This window comes from Myxine glutinosa, chromosome 1, assembly GCF_964187855.1.
Source record: "Myxine glutinosa chromosome 1, kmMyxGlut1.1, whole genome shotgun sequence".
NCBI classification, from domain to species: Eukaryota; Metazoa; Chordata; class Myxini; order Myxiniformes; family Myxinidae; genus Myxine; species Myxine glutinosa.
This window is the reverse complement of record NC_136261.1, coordinates 310,798,011-310,817,589: the sequence shown is the minus strand read 5'-3', so window position 1 is coordinate 310,817,589 and position 19,579 is coordinate 310,798,011. Positions and strand designations below refer to the sequence as shown.

The window sequence follows — 19,579 nt, the reverse complement described above, 5'->3', positions numbered from 1 at the left end:
GAACTGTGAGACCCGTTTTATTGCGGAGTCTTTCAAGTTGGCGAGCACGAGTTTTCATCAGGTGGAGTTCAGGGGTAAACCAGGGAGCAGAATGGGTGAAAGAAACTGTTTTGGTTTTTACAGGCGCAAGCTGGTCAAGGCAGGAGGAGAGAGTGTGGTTGTAGTAGTCAGTGAGGTCGGAAGGGGTGTGGAGGTCAATGAAGGGAGAAGTGGACATTTTTTCAGAGAGGGTGGATGAGAATGAGGTAGGTGAAAGAGCGTTTAGCTTACGGAAGTTGATTGTGCGATAATGCCTTGGTGTTGGGGCGGGGATGTTGATGGTCAGAGTGATGGCTAAGTGGTCAGAGAGGGTGAGGTCGGAGCCATAGAGATGGTGCAAATTTAATCCAGTGGAGCAGACAAGGTCCAAAATGTGACCACGGATATGGGTAGGAAAGTCGACATGTTGAGTGAGGTTAAAGCAGGTGAGTAAATCAGTGAAGTCAGTGGTTATTGTGGAGTCAGTGGAGTCCATGTGGATATTGAAATCACCAAGGAGGAGGATTGAGGGGGAGAGGGAATATAGCTGGGTCAGAAAGTAGGAGAAGTCAGACAGGAATGATGGGTGTGGTTTGGGAGGGCGGTAGACGACAGCCATGACTGACTGCGTGTGACCAGAGAGTTTTAAAGCCAGGTGTTCAATTGATGGAGCAGATGAGATGGAGATGAGGTTGGTCTTGATGTCTTGACGGTGGATAACGGCAATTCCACCACCTCGGCCCTCCGAGCGTGGTTTATTGACGTAGGAATATCCATTGGGTGTGGTGAGGTTGAGTGTGTAGTAGTCCAGAGGTTGTTGCCAGGTTTCGGTGAGACAGAGAAAGTCCAGTTTGTTATCCAGGATGTATTCGTTCAGGATGAGGCATTTATTGTTGAGGGACCGGGTGTTGAACAGGGTGAGCTTGATGTTGTTTTGAACAGCAGGGATGAATTCAGGTGATTTAGCCAGGGTTCGTAGGCAAGAGGTGCGATCGTGTGGGTTGCTGTGACCAGGTGCGCTGGGACGAAGAGTGAGAGTGCGCTGAGCCGACCAGAGGACGGGGATGGAGTGACCTGATTGCAAATAAACAAACTTGCGACCGGAGCCACGGTGAATGTACCTGGGTCGTCGGAGGAGTCCATTTGATTTGATGGCAGAGATGCATGATGGGGTGGAGCGGGTATTGAGCAGAAGAAGCCTTGCGGCGGAGTACTTCAGAGCCATGCCAGGCAGGAGCGAAGGGACGAGTACGAGGCCAAGGTCGAGGAGGCAAAGCGGCAAACGCAGCGGCAAACGCAGCGGCAAACGCAGCGGCAAACGACTGCAGCCGCTAATCAAGACCACAGCGGCAAACAAGGCCACAAGGCCACCGGCAAACAAGGCCACGGCCACAATCAACGGGAGCGGGCCTTTCGAATTCCGTATTCCGTACCATCAAAAGCAGATTCCGTTATCCAGCCGGAGAACACGCGGCACGTGCGGGTGTGAAAAGGCAGGACAGGTGTGAGATGTCAGGTCAGAAAGGTAGAAGCAGACCCTGTACATCCATCCAGTCGGAGAAGCGGCGAATATGCAACGCCAGCGTCCTCTCGCAACCGAACCCGGAAGTGAAGTATAATTATATATATGTGTGTATATATATATATATATATATATATATAGATATATATATATATATATATACATATATATATATATATAATTATATATATATATATATGTATAAATATCAATTTTATATAAATTTTTATATAAATATATATATATTTTATAAAATTTATATAAATTTATATAAATATATAAATATATATTTATAAAATATATAATTTTATATAAAAAAATATATAAATATATATATAAATATATATGTATATATATATATATATATATATGTCGGGCAGGGCATGGGGGGCATGGGGGGCACACCACGTGGCACAGGGCACCTGAGAAATATATATATAATTGTCTTTCTTTTGCTTGCTTCAAAAAAGCTAGATTGAACTGCAAAACATGTTGTTGCCCCATGGCTCGGTCAGATCCAACCTTGGAGACGTTTTTCAACATCTTCCAAAGGGAGAAAAGTTATGGGAATAGTTGTCATTTAATTCTTGTTTGGCTTTCAGTTAACCTTGAGCAGAGTATGAGTTAATATGTTTCCTTTGATTTGTATGCCTGGCTCAATATGTTTTACTGCCAAATGTAACACAAGGGATCTTGTTTATGGGAACGCATCCCTGGGCCTTGTAAAGCCCAGCTTGTTTGGAATTAGAGCCTGAGAAATATCTTACTTTCACACACATCTGTGTCTTCAAAGGCCCTCTCTTGTCTGAGGTCATACTTCAGCGCAGCGTTTTTTCTGTTATTTCATCTATATAACAACTTGTCTTTTACTGAGTTTTTAGTGCGGCTTGGACTTGCACGGTCTTGTGTGACAAGGCCCTGCGATTTCAAGGCGTGCTCCGCAATATTGTGTTTGCTCGATTATATTAAACCTCACTTGCTGCTTCAAAGGTGCCTCTTCTTGAGTTTGGCCCTATATAAATATACATATATATTCAGTAGTGGAGGTAAAAATGAAAAAACATGTAGGGATTGAATCCCCCCAAAACAACCAAACAAGGTAGGAAGGGATGACCAGGTAGGAATGATGCCACAATCCTTTTACAGATTGTTATCATGACATCTTTTGACAATTTTTCGTCTCAATACCACAACAAATAACATACACAACTAGAACAGCTGTATACCTCTACCAGGTTGAACAGTTTACGACATCTTTTGCCAATTTTTCGTCTCAATACCGCAACAAATAAAATACACAACTGGAACCACTGTATACCTCTGCCAGGCTGAGCAGTTTACGTTTAGTATCCTACTGATGGGCTGGATCTGGATTCGGATTTACCAAAATCTTATCCTTTCGTCCTCGTCACATCCCCAACCTATCCACCAAATTTCATCCGAATCCGTCTCCAGCTTTTTGAAATACCATGCTATATACAGTATAGTTTTTGGCCCTATCACTGAATGGTTTTGGCCATATCCCCATCAAATTCCGGAAGGTCAGTGATTCAAACCCTGTCCAAGCCATACCAAAGACTTAAACATTGGTACGTGCTGCTTCCTTGCTTGACACGCAAGCATTTAAACGAATAGAGCATGGACAAACATGCCATTAGGACAATGGTTGAGCAACATGTAATGTTACAATTATCATCACCTGACCTGAGCCATCCTATATACGGTATATTCACAGGCTAATCACATATACAGAACCGGTGTGCATGTCTGCATGTAACCTAGGTCAATTCTCTCTATAAATTTGCCAACAGTTAGGAAAACTAAGAGGAGATAAAGGTCCAAAACAATATAATACTATTATGTCAGGGGGGTAGAGGAATATCTAGAGCCAGTTAGGTCTGCATAGGTAGGTACTCGACTGTCGTGATAGGGAATCTACATGTAATAAGTTCTATGTTTAGCCGGATGTCGGAATAAGTTGTATCTGTGTCCCCGCCACGAGGGGGCGGGGCATGCTAATTAGTGCAGGGATTATGGGTAAAATTCCCTCGTTTGTCATTCCCTCTGTGAGCAATCCAGTGTCCCTTATGGCAACGCACTCATATAGACACGTAGATAGATCCCTTAGTGCACACATTAATTAATTCCCCACCGCCACAAAAAGACTTTCAGGAAGAACAGGCAGGAAGCCAGATCGGGGCACCGCCGCATGGGGCCGCAGCCAGCCACATCACCAGCTGGCCTAGCAACGAGCATCGTGCAAGGCAAGCAATAGCCACGCCCAGGGAATGTGTGATTGGTTGGTGGAAGGGAGCGGTGCACTGATTGGCCACCGACCGTGGACACCTCGGCCAATCAGTGCGGAAGGCACAAACACTCGGCCAATCAGTGCAGAAGGCACGAACACTCGGCCAATCAGTGCGGAAGGCACGAACACTCGGCCAATCAGTGTGGAAGGCACGAACACTCAGCCGATCAGTGCGGAAGGTGCCAAACCATTACTTAAAAGCAGGTCGCTAGTTGGAGGACAAGCGCCGGTGACGTCAGAAGGCGAGAAAGACCACAAAGAAGGAAGGGACTAATTGAAACGCGGGAGAGCTGACGTCAGACCACGGGAGACAAACGACTGGCTGGTGGTCTTTCTGGGTGCTTCGGTGTGTTCGGTCATCGGCTTCCCTCGTCGTCTTCCCTGCATTCTTACCTGGTTCTGGCCTGGTTCGGTCGTCGTCCTCATCCCTGCGTTCCTCCCGGCGTTCTTCCATGGTGGTTCGTCGTCTTCCCTGGGTTCTTGTCATGGTGCTTGGAGCGGTGCTTGGTGTTTGGAGCGGTGCTTGGAGCGAGGCATGGTGCTACGAGCAGACGGGACCTCGCGTGCGACCGACGAAGGGCGAGCGAGGCGTGCCACTGAGCGGGCCGCTCGGGGCCTAGCAGAGCGTGAGCGAGGCGGACCAAGGCCTGCTTCGCACGAGTGCCGGAGCCTGGGCGATTCCAGACGGACACATCCAGCCAGACACAGATAAGCTCGCACCCACAAACACGCACAACACGACGTTTTCTTTATTTAATTCACCCCCCTGTGCTGTTGTTGAAGTGAGTGTGGGGACGTCCCGATTTAGGACATTTATTTACCGGCGCATTATTTTCCTGTCCCGCTATTTATTGTAAATAAATCCTTGTATTATTTTCTTTTCTATTCAAAATCCTGTGTTCATTTGAGTTCATTCCCTGCAGGATTGAGGGCTGCCGTCGGGGCATCAGGTAAGAGCTTGCCGCTTCTTCCTCTTCCTTTTCCCCCCATGCTTTTATAGTCGAATCCGTCATTGATCGTCGCCTCCATTAAAATCCGCTTGGGCCATCCACAATCCTACCGGGGGATCCATCCGGTATTAACCGAGGGATTTGCGTGACAATACGCATCCAAGAGTAATGAAGGAGATGGCAGAGCAGATAAGTGTGATGTTAACAGAACAGATACGTATGATATTAACTGATATCTTTGACATCTCATCAGATTCAAAAGAGGTATTAAAATATTGCAGAGTGGTAAATATAACACCATTATTTAAGAAAGCATCCAGAGACAAATTGTAGAACTATAGATGTGTTAATTTAAGTTCAGTTGTGGAGAAAATGTTGAAAAGTTAATTAAGGAACGATAGGGAACCAATTAAATAAATTCAAATTAAATTCAGGCTTGTTTAACAAATGTATTGGAGTTATATTAACTTTTGATAAGGTACCATATAAAAGGTTGAGGTGAGGGCTTGTGGATTGGCTGGTAAAGTAGCTAACTAAATGGGGAACTGGCTTGGTGATAGTTAAAGAATGTCTGTGAATGGGAGGATGTCTGAGTGTACAGGTGATGGCCAACAAGTTAGAAAAATAAAAATAATAACAAGACAAGACTGAAAACTTTTGTTCCTTATTTTGTTGGTTGAGGAGTCTATATTGGATGTTTTATCGTGAAGTGTGATTACATAAGCAAAAGGCACAGGATGAATTCAATTCTGAGGACAACTCTGGTTGAGATAGAGTATGAGCTGATATCACAAAAGTCACACCTGCGTGAGATCTTGTGCAAGGACAGGTAAGTTCTCGGCAAGCAGCAATCGGACACACCTTGCACGCACACAACAGATGTGTCTGGGGGTTAAGCTCATCCAATGTGGAAATATGAACAATGCATTGTGAATTGTACTCAAATTCACTGAACATGAATTTTACAACTAAACTTTATAAAAATAATACTTCCTAACTGAAATAATGTTTCCTAACCCTAGTCCATTGGTCTAATCTTGACCTGAACATTTTAAAAAGCAACTTTTCTTTTAGGAATATGCCTGAAATAATTTAATGAAATACTTTTCATTGAAGTTCAAGTGCAATGCGAGAAAAACGGACGATAAGAGGTCAATTGTATGATTAGTGGAGCTGAGGATTACAGACGGACAATGGATAGACATGCGATGGTCAAATGGGAAGATAAGGACCGGACAAACAAGAATACAAAACAAATGTGCAAACCTGTTCGGAAAGACAATTTATTATGGTTGTGTCCGGGAATAGGAGGAAGCTAAATTGAGAAAATTAAAAAGGAGAAAAGGAAGACAAAGGGAGAAAAAGTTCTGCCTTCTTTCCTTCGAGAGCATCTCTGAACATCTGTCAATCTTTCAATCCTGTCTTTCACCCAGCCTGGCTAGCCTTACTTTCCAAGCTGTCCGACAATGGTATTCTTGGGATCCATCTTGAATGGTTATCATACTCTCTACAAATTGATACAACAGAAAACCACATATCCATAAATGGCCTCCAAAGCCAGCACTGACTGGGCATCCAACATTATGCAAAGTCTTTCCTTGGCACACCTGAACTTTTCTTTATTTACAGGGCCTTCATCTGCAGCTTGCTGGAGTATTTCTCTTCCTTCACAGCTTGTGCCCGTGCCTCACACCTTGCTCAACCTGATGCCATGGAAAACCAAGGCCTTCAAAATCATTGGTATTCTCTGTGATGACGATGAGATGTTCGCAATACTTAATTTCAATATATGTCAATCTTTAAAATTAGACAAAAATATATAAATATATATAAATAGTAGGAAACTATATATAAATGTATTATGTATACATATATTTTTAAGGGAAGGGTGGCTGTCCTTCGTCCGTTCGCAGTTACGCTGACTGGCTTTCTGAAGATGTGATTGTGATGATGATAGGTGCACTGTGATTGGCTCCTGGCAAGATTGAATAATGTATCGTATAGGCTTAGTAAAAGCTGATCTTCAAAATCGGATTCAATATTTTTATGATTGGAACTCATGGCCTAATTAATTATGTCGAAATCTATAGTGAAATCAAAAAATAATTCGGAATTTTTTTTTTTTACCTGATATATAATTTAATAATATGCTCCACGGGACGTGAGGTGAAATTGCTGCAAACAGAAGTGTTATATTCGCAATCGTCATGGGTTCCCTATAACTTTTCTCAAGACCAACAGTGACTATAAAAACATCATCAAATGTCGAAAGGTTGCAGCCCATCAGCGTCACAGGCTTTTTGAGGTACACAGTTTGTGTAGGCCCCAGGCTTTAAGCCTTCCAGTCTGTAGGATCATTCCTTTATGCCCAATAGAATTGGAATCAATCCAAGCTGCATAAACACGATGTATTATAAGCAATAGCATTGATTTTGGCTTCATTACATAACCCGAGTTGTTATTTTTTGAGGTATCGAGCAATCAAGCCAGCGTTTTTAATTTATTTATTTTGGAGGTGAATGAGGATGTGCTTATACATCACCCCCATTATTTTTGTTCTTTGAATGAGGGCAGTGGGGGAGGTAGGAGAGTGGGGGAGAAAGAGTGGGGGAGGGAGATGGGGATAAAGTGGGGGAGGGAGGAGAGATGGGGATCGAGTGGGGGGAGTGAAGATAATGGGGGAAGGAGAGGGGAGTGGGGGAGAGACTGGGGAGTGGGGGGGGGGGACAAAGAGAGAGAGTGTCTGAGGGAGGGGAGAAATAGGTGGGGAGAAAGGGGAGGGGGAGAAGGGAAGAGGAGGGATAGGGAGGATTTGGGGGGAGGATAAAGAGGTTTCCTTCTGTATCCACCCTGTCAACCTCATTCCTTCCCGACCCCATTGTTTGTCCAATTCTCCCTCGAATTTGTCCTTCAATTCCACTGATGGTTGCCCCCCACCCTCTCACTACTGTTTATTTTGTCCTGTTGCACCCTGATCCGTTTAGTGTTCGAGCTGTTCCACAAGCCATGACTTCGAATACAAAAAACTGTTATGGGTTGTGCAATGGCACAGGGTTGATGGGCCGAATCGTCTCTTTCTGTGTTGAAGTTCCTTGGAAGGAAGTCATCTATTATATATTGCGAACCGTGGTGTCTGATCATGCGTTTGTCTGTCTCCCGTTTATGGTGGTCACCTCCCATGCAGCGTTTGAAAAGCCCAACATTCACTTTCGAAATGACGTGATGCCATATTTTGTTTCGCAACCCACGATATTTTGCTCTCTTTTTAGACAAATCCAACCTCTGCAGCCCATTGTTGCCCCACCATTTAGCGAAAGGCGGTATACGTAGCTCAGAGTTTTGCTTCTGAGCGAAACCAAGAGCATCACACAATTTATCTTTTTAAAGTCCATTAAATACTATTTTAATTGATATACTGAAACGCAAAAGAAACTTACCACCTTTGAAACCTTTAAATATCAACAATAACACTGCGTGTAGTAAATGTGTGAACTTATTTGTGGACAATAGTGTCCTCACTGTCAGACAAAACGGTCATGGATGGTCACTTGAACCTTCAATGGTCACTTCATAGCACAGCTGTTGAACAGCCGTTTTGACTGTCAGTGATTAGCCTAGGGGTACGGGATGATTTTAATGAGCTGCACGTGATGTCTTGATATTGGCTTTAAAAAGGCCAGTGCAAAATGGGCATTTCAATCAACATGCCACGATTGTCAAGGGATCAACGGCAGCGTGCCCTGGGCATGCTGCAAGGCGGACTGAGCTACCGTACAAACCAACAATTGCTAATTGAAACATTTGCATTTTATTGATGACATGTCAAGTTTTTGACCAAGATACACCATCTCATCAGTTTGTTCTACAGTACAGAACAGCACAGGGTGCAATGTCAGTCCCCTTTCAATAGCGTGTGTGGCAGGTAGCTCAGTCCGCCTTGCAGCATGCCCAGGGCACGCTGCCGTTGATCCCTTGACAATCGTGGCATGTTGATTGAAATGCCCATTTTGCACTGGCCTTTTTAAAGCCAATATCAAGACATCACGTGCAGCTCATTAAAATCATCCCGTACCCCTAGGCTAATCACTGACAGTCAAAACGGCTGTTCAACAGCTGTGCTATGAAGTGACCATTGAAGGTTCAAGTGACCATCCATGACCGTTTTGTCTGACAGTGAGGACACTATTGTCCACAAATAAGTTCACACATTTACTACACGCAGTGTTATTGTTGATATTTAAAGGTTTCAAAGGTGGTAAGTTTCTTTTGCGTTTCAGTATAGATTAACTTAAACTTATCCCGTCACTGGGGAGAATACTTTGGCTAGATTTTCCCATCACTTGGGATGGGTACTCTTTCCAGTACTGTATATATATATATATATATATATATATATATATATATATATATATATATATATATATATATATATATATATATATATATATATATATATATAACTGTAAGAAATAGTAGAAACTCCAAAGTACGAGCAGGGCGTCTCATTTGTATTGAATATATAATCGTTAGATTAAATAAGACGCGGACGTAGCTTCAGGACGTCGATCTTTAATTGTCGACAAGCTTTCGACCAACAAAGGTCTTCTTCTGAGTCAGCCCCAAGTTCGACGGAAGTCGAGTCGACTTCCGTCGAACTTGGGGCTGACTCAGAAGAAGACCTTTGTTGGTCGAAAGCTTGTCGACAATTAAAGATCGACGTCCTGAAGCTACGTCCGCGTCTTATTTAATCTAACGATTATATATATATATATATATATATATATATATTAAAAAAAAAATATATATATATATATATATCTTAAGCCTGGTGTTAGCTTAACGGTTAAGTTGGCTGGATTGAGATCTTAGGGTCCTGAGTTTAAGCTCCTGTCATGCCATTGAATTAACACCATGTTGGTTGACTCAGCCTTTCATCCTTCCGAGGTCGGCTAAATGATTACCAGATGACTGGTTATAGAGAGGCATTGCATGAGCGGCATCCACACCCCCAGAAAAATGATGCAACCAGCAGCCACAGCCTGCATACACATGAACCACCATATACACCTTGTTGTACCTTGTTTTGGCATAGAAGGAATTTTGATGCAGGAGAGGGCCATTCGACCCATCATGTCCTGGATTTGTAAAAAATCCCCCCAAAATAAGGTTTTTTACTTTCTTCTCCATTACAGATTTCGTGAGACAACCACGCCTACCAGTGGCTCCTTGGTTCTACCAGGGGAGCCCAGGGGCATTGCCCCTATTTTTATTGACGACTAGCAAAGGTACCCAGCGTTGCCGGGCAACGCAGGGCCGCTTCATTGACGGGAATATTAAGAGAGGGGTAAAGAGAAGAGGGGTGGGGGAGCGTAGAGAGGGCGAGAGGAAGAATGAGGAAGGGAGGGAGAGGGGAGGTGAGGGGGGATGGGATAAGGAGGGGGGAGGGAGGGAGGGAGGAGGGGAAGAGAAGGGAGGGAAGGGGAAGTGACTATCTCACTATTGTGACCTTCTCTATTTGTGACTATGTGACTATCTCACTTGTAGAACTTGATGAACACCCCACATTTCTTATTTAGTGTGGTTGAGTTCTTCCATGCTTGTCAGATTTGCTTCATTTAATGGACATATGTGTCCATTATACGTGCATAGATCCAGTGTCCAACGTGAGTCGAGTCAAACACAGAGATTCTTAGGATCCTCTGCTCTCAAGAGCTGCTGGCTATTTTCAGACTGTAATATGTCATGTGGAAGGGTTTGACACACTAGCTATGCTTGCCGTTGTAAGTTGGCGATGGAGGTCTCTTAGTTTTGTTGCTACTCTTTCACCACGCAATACAACTCTGTAGATCATAAGGTCATTTTAACATATAAACTTCAGTACCACTGTGAGGTAGAGTTCCATTGCTCTAGCATATATTTTTGACTATCACATACTATATATATATATATATATATATATATATATATCTATATATATATATATATATATATATATATATATATAATCGTTAGATTAAATAAGACGCGGACGTAGCTTCAGGACGTCGATCTTTAATTGTCGACAAGCTTTCGACCAACAAAGGTCTTCTTCTGAGTCGGCCCCAAGTTCAAGGAACTTGGGGCCGACTCAGAAGAAGACCTTTGTTGGTCGAAAGCTTGTCGACAATTAAAGATCGACGTCCTGAAGCTACGTCCGCGTCTTATTTAATCTAACGATTATTTATTCAATGCAAATGAGACGCCCTGCTCGTACTGTGGAGTTTCTACTATTTCTTACAGTTTTATATATATATATATATGTGTGTGTGTGTGTGTATATATGGGTTAGTTTTCAGAGAAAATGCATCTTGAATAAAACTTCATTATTGCCACTAACTGATGTCATGAACCTTCTTTCTATTTCATGTGTTATTGGATGGGTATGGTGTACTATTTTCCCATTCTTACCGTTACATTCAGAGAACATCCATGGTGAGCCGCATAGTTTTTCACAACAGTATTCCTTCCATCATGTATTCCCTGTATTCATAAGAAAGCGATAAATGTTGCATGTTAACCAAGAGCATTATATCACACAACACCAATATATAATCAATTAAATAAATAAATGATGAAAAAATAAACCAGGAAACTCATTGACCTTGAGATGGTGTATTTGAGTCTCACAGTTCCCACAGTGACAAATCGTCACATTATGACTTGTGAAGTAAGATCCCGCAGTGAATGAGATGTGTGCACTTTCCTCTATAGTCTTCACAGCCAAATTGGCTTCACAAGAAGCACCTGTCCAGTAACAGGCAACAAGCATTCGACAAGGGAAAAGGGTTTTGTGTTCTAAATTAAAAGGTATATGTCAATATGTAATTCAATTTATCTTTAAATGTACCAGAAATGAGACATACTATCAAATCTATAAAAAAGAAAGTTTCTTTGTTTGTTCGCTTATGCATTCGGACCCTGCAGGAACCATTGCTACTAAACTTTGCACGGCCTCCTCTTTCATCCAGTGGAAGATCAAGGGCTATGTTTGGATAAATAAATAAAAAGTCCCCAAATAAAACAAGAAAATTGGCCTTCATGCCTTGATCGGGCCTTTTGCTTATAGTGTTTACATTCGCGCCGGTTTTTAAAAAGATTGCTTTACACAGGTTTATTACAACACCTCCATGTTCAGGCCTCAAGTGAGTATGTGGCTTATATACTGCCTGGGTTTTTTGTCCAAGTGCATTTTGCAACGCCGAAGATTGGTAATTCATACGAAACCAAAATGCCAACATTTCCCATTTTATCATGCAGGAAATATATAAATACATATTTCATTGAATTTCCCATGGCAACGCTGCATACTTCAGCTAGTTACATAATAATTATATGAGCGATATAATGCAGAACTAAATAACCAAGGCTTTCTCTCCACTAGATAACCAGGAACTTCTCTGTGACAAAAAGGATCTGAGGATAAACCAGGACCAATGAATGGACCTCTTGGAATGGACATGGACTTCGTGGTGATGTTTTGGTGTTTCATCTCAGTCTAGGGCCCATCTACTTATTACATATGCAAATATGGTTAAAAATATTGACCTTTTTTCTCCTTCACCACACATTGCAGTCATAGCCATGATTAAAAAATCTGAGACAGCTCTGTTTGTTGGCCCAGAATGTGTATGTCACAAGTAGGTGGCTCAAAACTGGCTTACCATGCATATTGGTAAGCAGGAGTAATGAAGTAGTGCTCACACAACCACAAATTACTAAAAACTTACCATTGATCAGTGTCTCCCAGATTTATACATTCACTGTCTTGCTAATTATAATTTGTGTCAAACATTCATGAGAAGAAGGTTGGCACTGTTCTGTTTCCAACGTTTGTGATACACCCTATACCACCACTCCCCGGCCTGCTCCCACTACTTAAAAAAAACGAGACCTGTAAAAAGTGTTTGTTAGATCTAATAAAAACTTGTTACCACTTGAAGACAATTGCTCGTTAGGGGTAAATAACCATGAAGTGCCAACAAAATTCATTGCTAGTCAAAGAATAGGCCAAGGCAACAGTGCATTCATCATCCTTTGTGTGGATTGGAACCAGCAATGAAATTTAGTGGAATTGCAATCAGCTGACCAGGATATTTCTAGGACCTAATTGAAATATTCCTCCTTGAGGTGTTGCGGAGTGAAAAGTTTTTGTTCATATCAGGGACATTGTTGTGCGAATTGTAATTCGCATGATGCTTGCCATGCAAACAACATGCAATGGTATACAAGGGAGAGGGTTGGATAAAGTGGGAGCTTGAAAATGGGTGGGCGCAGAGGGTGAGATTTAAGTCTGGAGAAGGGAGGCCTGGGAGGCCCAAAAATAGTCTACCTAAAAATGGTGTCTTTCAAAAAATGGTATCTATCCAAAAATTGTGTTTATACAAAAATGGTGTTACATATTCCTGATTATCATCAAAACTTGTCAGGTATTAGCAGTAAATTACGCAAGCTATCGCATTGTGGAATGTGGACATACTACACAATGTTTAGTGACAATTTCATCATGATGTCAATCTCATACCATGGGTGACGTGCATACCAATGAATTGCACTCATCTCAAGTAGATGACATCACATCTCAAATAGAAGTACACGAGATGGATCATCACAGTCGACACCACACTGTCACAAAGCTGTACACTTCAGGGATACTTTCGTGCACATGATTTTTTTAAGCCACAGCACAAGAATTTGTTTAACGATTAGCTCGCCTGAGGAGGTGTTGTCCACAGTGGTTTCCACTTGTTGGGGTTGGTCCAGCCCTATTCTACCTGAGATGGAATATTTGGTGCTGCATCCAGCACTTGGCCCCAGCAGTGTCCACCTTGATAGACACCTATGTGCATGTGATACATGAGAGCATCCTTTGCAGGAAGGATTTCCTCCATCCCTCAACCTTTCCTGATGAACAGCTCGTATCGTGCCTCGTTGATGTCCTCTGAACTGCTTGTTCAGTCATACAGTAAAATTGTGAAGCACTCCAGGACTGCACTTATTGTCCTCTGCTAATATGTGCAGTGGTGCTTCTGAAACTGCAAGAAAGGCTCTGGTAGCTTCATCATAGGCTTTCCATGTATCCCATTCTTTCTTTTTATCCCTGGGAGTGAATGATGACACAGTGTCACAGCCTGTATAGGCAGGGAACATGCGAAGGGCTTTTGACTTCTTTGGACCCAGAGATGTGGCAATCTCATGGGCAGGGATGTACAACAAGTGCTGCCTTGTCTCGAACGCCACCCACAGCTCCTTGATATTAATTCTGCAGACTACATCCACAGATGGAACATCTACATCAGTGTCTACCGTATGCAAAGTTATTTTCTCGAAACCTTGGCTTACAGCATTAGCATGTGCAGGAGCATTCAGGTATCCATTTCTTCATGGCTGCAAGGAGAAAGCTGGCTTGTATCTTGTCGATGGCTGCACGAAACATTGAGTCCACGTGTGGAAACTAGCAGCTTGTCTGTTGCAACATGTGCAGCATGCCTTGCTGGAAAGGTGAAGAGCTCCGACCTGTTGGCTGCTGCCAGTTTGTTGGCAGGGAATCTGACCCCTCAACTATTATTCTAGCTCCTTTCCCATGCTTCCTTCTTGTCTTTGATTTCAGGCTGTTCTCGAAATAACAATCCTACACTATGTCCACACTACAGCTCTATCGAGGATGATGACAGTCTGTTGTATCGCTTCGGATATCACCACATCTTACGGGACAGCTCAAGAGATGAAACTTTTTACCGAGACGTAGACTGCTATGAAAAGATATTGACGGAAGGTAGGTCTGGTTTTCATGGTTAAAAAAGTCATGAAGTTTGCCATCACAAATTTGACAGGCGATGGACAGCCTTGAAATCAAAGCACAATCATTCTTTATAGATGTGACTGCAACTTTGCCTTGGACTGTTTAATGGCAGGTGGCCGACTGAAGAGAGGGAACATATTCTCCTTGATTGGATCAGAAATGTGTTTCTTGCCTAGCAGTCGCTACTGTCTCTGTCCAATCTTCTCAGCCTTTTGAACTCCATCGACCCAAGTTTGGCGTCATACTGTCTCTGTCCAATCTTCTCAGCCTTTTGAACTCCATCGACCCAAGTTTGGCGTCATACTGTCTCTGTCCAATCTTCTCAGCCTTTTGAACTCCATCGACCCAAGTTTGGTCATCAATTTATTTTGTCTCTAGTTTGTTATTGCATCATGTCTTCTTGGGGAGATATCAAAGGAAATGTGTTTTTCGCTGAGGGTGGCACCAAAATGGCCGCTACGGTCGACATGGGGAATTTTCACGATGGCTCCACATCTAAACCCTTTTAGCACTGCGATATCTACAGCTTTGCCAAGTTTCAAATGTTTATGAAAACAGTCATAATTCTTACACGAATTGACTGGATGATAAAGAGTAAAGACATTTCACATATTGCATTGTTGGAAACTTTTACAACTACCTTAATAATATTGAACAAGCGTTACGCCTCGGTCCCTCGTCAGTGAAGTGATGTGAGTTGACAAAGTGGAGGGCGCAGAAAACATGGAAGAGTCGATGATATTTGCGAGAGGGTTGGAGACACACCCACACACCGGATTAGAAGTTAGTCGTTCATTTATTTTTCAAGATATTTCGCTCACAAGGTTCAGACATATATATGGTGGCGGCCATCTTGGATTTTGACGTGGCGACCCAATTTTCAATAGCCTTCTTCCTTATGCCGCGATACACCCACACACCGGATTAGAAGTTAGTCGTTCATTTATTTTTCAAGATATTCCGCTCACAAGGTTCAGACATTTACTTTTCAAGATATCGCGCTCACAAGGTTTAGATATGGTGACAGCCATCTTGGATTTTGACGTGGCGACCTAATTTTCAATAGGGTTCTTCCATATGCCTAGTTGCACCCACACACCAAATTAGAATTCGGTCCTTCGCTTACTTTTATAAAGATATTGCAATGCACGTACGCACGCACGCACGCACGGACGCACACACGGACTGAGGGTAAAACCATAGTCCCCCTTTCGCTCCGCGGTGCGACGGGGGACAAAAACTGTTCCATGTGCTGCTGTTAAATACTAATGACCCAGATGAATTTGAAAAATAGATTATTACACTGTACATAACCTCCCAAACACATTACTGGGAAACATATCAATGACAAAACCAATATGTATTTCTGTTGACTCGGCTTACATGAAGAGTCATCAATGCTATTTGGTCGGTTTATTCAAATCAACCTGTGAGTCGCATGTCACAGAATTATTTAATTAAAATTACCATTGAAATGGTTCAGCTTTTACTAATGTCTTCTCCTCACCTCGGAGCTTGCAAGGCCATGTCCTTTTCATAATTTCATCGCTGCATCCTGCAAAACAAAGTCCAATTCTGTCAAATCACATCGTTATGCTGATTACAGTGTGGATGCATACTTTTACTCGTTAACAAAGCTCTCACGACTTCTTCTCCACCAAATCTCAAGCTCTCAAGATACTTCTCTATTCAATCCCACTCCTCCCTCCAGGTCTTTAAAACAGCTTTTCACCACCATCTCTTATCTTCCCCCATCCAAAACCTTGATCTTTTCTACCCTCTGTTAATTCACCCCAGATCCACTTTTTTTGAAATTCCGACTTCTTTCCTGGAAGTCCTTGCAATGTCCATGTGTTTTATACATCTCCCACCCTCCCCCCCCCCTCCCGTGCCTCCTCCCCCCAAGCCCTCTCCCTCCCACAGATCTCCCGACGTCCCAGCTCTCAAATGTTGAACTTGTGTGCTTCCCTCTCCCCCCCCCATCTTGTCTCCCACTCCCTTTTTCTTATGTTTTATGTGTCACTTTGTCTTTTTGTGATTAATGTTAGCTCTTACACGAGCCTCGATCTTGTATACAAAAAAAGGAAAAAAAAGAAGACATTCACCAGACATGGTGGTTTAATAGAGACTATAGTGCTCTGATTCTGGGAGGGCGTCAGTTTGAACCGAATCCTTGCTGAGTCAAACCAAAGACTAAAAATGGTATGTGCTACTTCCTTCCTATATGCTAATATGGGCTAACAACCATAGATTGGCAACCATTTGTAGGTTTGCTTCCTGCATTTAAATTCCTCATAAGGGAACTCATTTATTTATTTATTTTTAAGTTTGGGAATGGAGACCTTTCTTCTAAGTTCGTATGTTAAACGGGAATCCCATCTGCGTTTAAGGACGGGATTCCCGTTTAACATCCAGCCGAGGGATGGTACACACTTGATGAATCACCCAGCCTGTGAAACACTGGAATGACAGCTAGTTCGGGATTCAATCCCAGGCAAGACTGTTTCGAGACGAGTGTACGTACCACCAGGGAGTATTAGACTAGACTGATTTATGGAAAAAGTCCATGTATAAGCTTCTAGGTGCATTTTTGGGTAAAAGTTGGGAACCTCACTTTTTAACATAATTAGGGTATGCTGAATTCGATTAACCCGGTTCCCAAGCCAAATTTTGAGGGTTTTTTTGTTTTGAATAAACTGCTGAATAACTTGGGCATTGGTGAACTCACAGAGGAGACAATCAAATCTGCAGAAGTGGTCGTCTGCAAAATATATAATGTGCACAGAACAACCTCTGTTGATTCAGCACGACGTATGTTGTTCTCCAAGACTGGTAAACCAGAAGCAATGTCACCGACAACTGATGCTCTTCAATTCCATTTGATGCGAGTACACTATCAAGCCATGGTATGGAGAAATGCTCATTGTGCCATACCTGACCTTCCTGCACCTGTGGAAATGGGATGGAAACGTGGTGATTCAGGACGAGAGCCTATTCTGATGTCACCGAGTCCAATCCCAGAAAGTTTCCTCGAGATGATTTGTTGTGCATGCCAGAAGCAATGCAAGACTCGACGCTGCAAATGTCGCTATTCAGAGTTGAGGTGCACATCAATGTGTGCCTGTCAGCAACAGAGTGATGATCAGACCCCTTGTATGAATTTGATGTAGTTTGGCAAAACAACATGTGACATTCCTGAATGTTTGTGCTTCATGGCCATGTATACTTAATTTTAGAATAAATGGTTGTATGAAACATTGTCTTATTAAAACCATTTCTCATTTTATAGTGTCCAATTTCAATATCAGTCTGAATGTCTCTTTCAATATGTCGCCAACCATAATATAGACGAGACAGATTTATGAAAAAAGGCCATGTGTAAGCTTCTAGGTGCATTTTGGGGTAAAAGTTGTGAAGTTAAAGTAAAAGAGCTGCATGTATATACATGATATATAAATGCTTGTTCAAAGAAATTGTCCCAAAATGGCAATTTGGCGGCCATTTTGTTTATGCTAATTAGAAGCTCAAAAACTCACAATTCGGCTTGGGAACCGGGTTAATCGAATTCAGCATACCATAATTATTTTAAAAAGTGAGGTTCCCAACTTTTACCCAAAAATGCACTGAACATTCACATTTCTCAGGAATCCGTCTAGTCTATATCCGCCATACTGTAAGCTAGAGTCCTTCAATTGAAGGCTACAATTTATTCAAGCAGAATCCAAGTGTATCATTTCCACAACCAGAATGGCACTCGGTAGAGCGACAATACTTCCGCCAAGCTGAGCAGTTCACGTTTTGTATCCCACTGATAGGCCGGATCTGCATCCAGACCTTAACCGAAATCTAATCGGCTTGTTGTTGTCAATTACCCAACTCATCCACCAAGTTTTGTCATAATCCGACCACAACTTACTGAAATATCATACTATACGGTACTGATAATCATTACTGGCCCTATCTCGCAATGGTGAAGAATCACTGAAATAATTATCGTATCCGGCTCCGGATCTTCACCAAAATTGAATCACTTCTTCCTTGTCACACATCCAACCTGTCCAACACGTTTTTGTCCAAATCCGTCCCTAACCTCTTGAGATATCCTGCACACAGACAGACAGACAGACAGACAGGGGTGAAAAGCATAAACTCTGTCTACCTTTGGTGGCGGAGGTAATGAAATGAAAGTCTACTAATACTTCCTTATTGGACACAATTATCCCAACATTCTTGTAGGGTCGACCACTGAAGGTTTTTTGGCCTAAGTCATTTACGCATCGAACGACCAAGCTTAACTTTGACTGGTATGAATTTGCAATTTGTTCATGGTGCCGGCAAGGCACACACATTGATGCACCACCTTGCATGGAAAATAGGGTTATAGCTCAGTCGAGATTCAAACGCAAGCTAGAGCAGCTGAAAGAGGAGGGTGCACACCTCTAAGCCATCCTGCCAGCCCCGAACCTGGCACTAAATGTCCTGTGCCTATACAGTTTGTGACATCAAGAAAAATCATTGTTGTATTACCTGGAACAGTGATGCTCTTTTTGACGTAGTTATGGTCTCGATGCAGCTGATTTATGGGAAGGTGACTTATAATCACAGTGTACCGTGCAAATTCCCTCACTCGAAAGTCATTGAACATAAAGGCCCACTAGAAAGAAAGAAGAAGCAAAATTTAAAGGTCAAAAAGGCAAACCCAAGAGCTTTATGGTCACATCAGTTTTCCTGATTTATCATTCTACATGATTACAGTTTGCAACTGCGAATACAAATAAGAAAGCTTTCTTTCCAGTTTGAAGTAAAGCTTAAAGGTTTATCCTCCTGGTTATTTGGCCTGGCAAAGACTGCAATGGTCCTGATGATGCAAAACCTGATGATGCAAAAACGTGAGGACAAAACCAGATGGCCAGACTTAAAAAAAAAAAAAATTTGTTACAAGA

At 42.5% G+C, this 19,579-nt stretch overlaps 2 protein-coding genes across 2 annotated transcripts in view; one reads left to right on the top strand and one right to left on the bottom strand.

Moving 5' to 3' along the window:
- The window catches only part of LOC137439943 (uncharacterized), a 50,870-nt gene extending 38,429 nt beyond the window's left edge, over positions 1-12,441 (top strand). The window contains exon 4 of the transcript XR_013621479.1: positions 12,219-12,441. The gene's annotated coding sequence lies outside the window, so the exon portion shown is untranslated. The remainder of the gene's footprint in view (positions 1-12,218) is intronic.
- LOC137439936 (interleukin-17 receptor A-like) overlaps positions 1-19,579 on the bottom strand; it is a 75,775-nt gene that overhangs the window by 10,215 nt on the left and 45,981 nt on the right. Inside the window, exons 5-9 of the mRNA XM_068136206.2 lie at positions 19,164-19,290; positions 16,144-16,191; positions 11,439-11,581; positions 11,246-11,317; positions 5,602-5,659 (exon numbers count right to left, since the gene is read on the bottom strand). Of these exons, the coding sequence (XP_067992307.2) occupies positions 5,602-5,659; positions 11,246-11,317; positions 11,439-11,581; positions 16,144-16,191; positions 19,164-19,290 (448 nt within the window). The remainder of the gene's footprint in view (positions 1-5,601; positions 5,660-11,245; positions 11,318-11,438; positions 11,582-16,143; positions 16,192-19,163; positions 19,291-19,579) is intronic.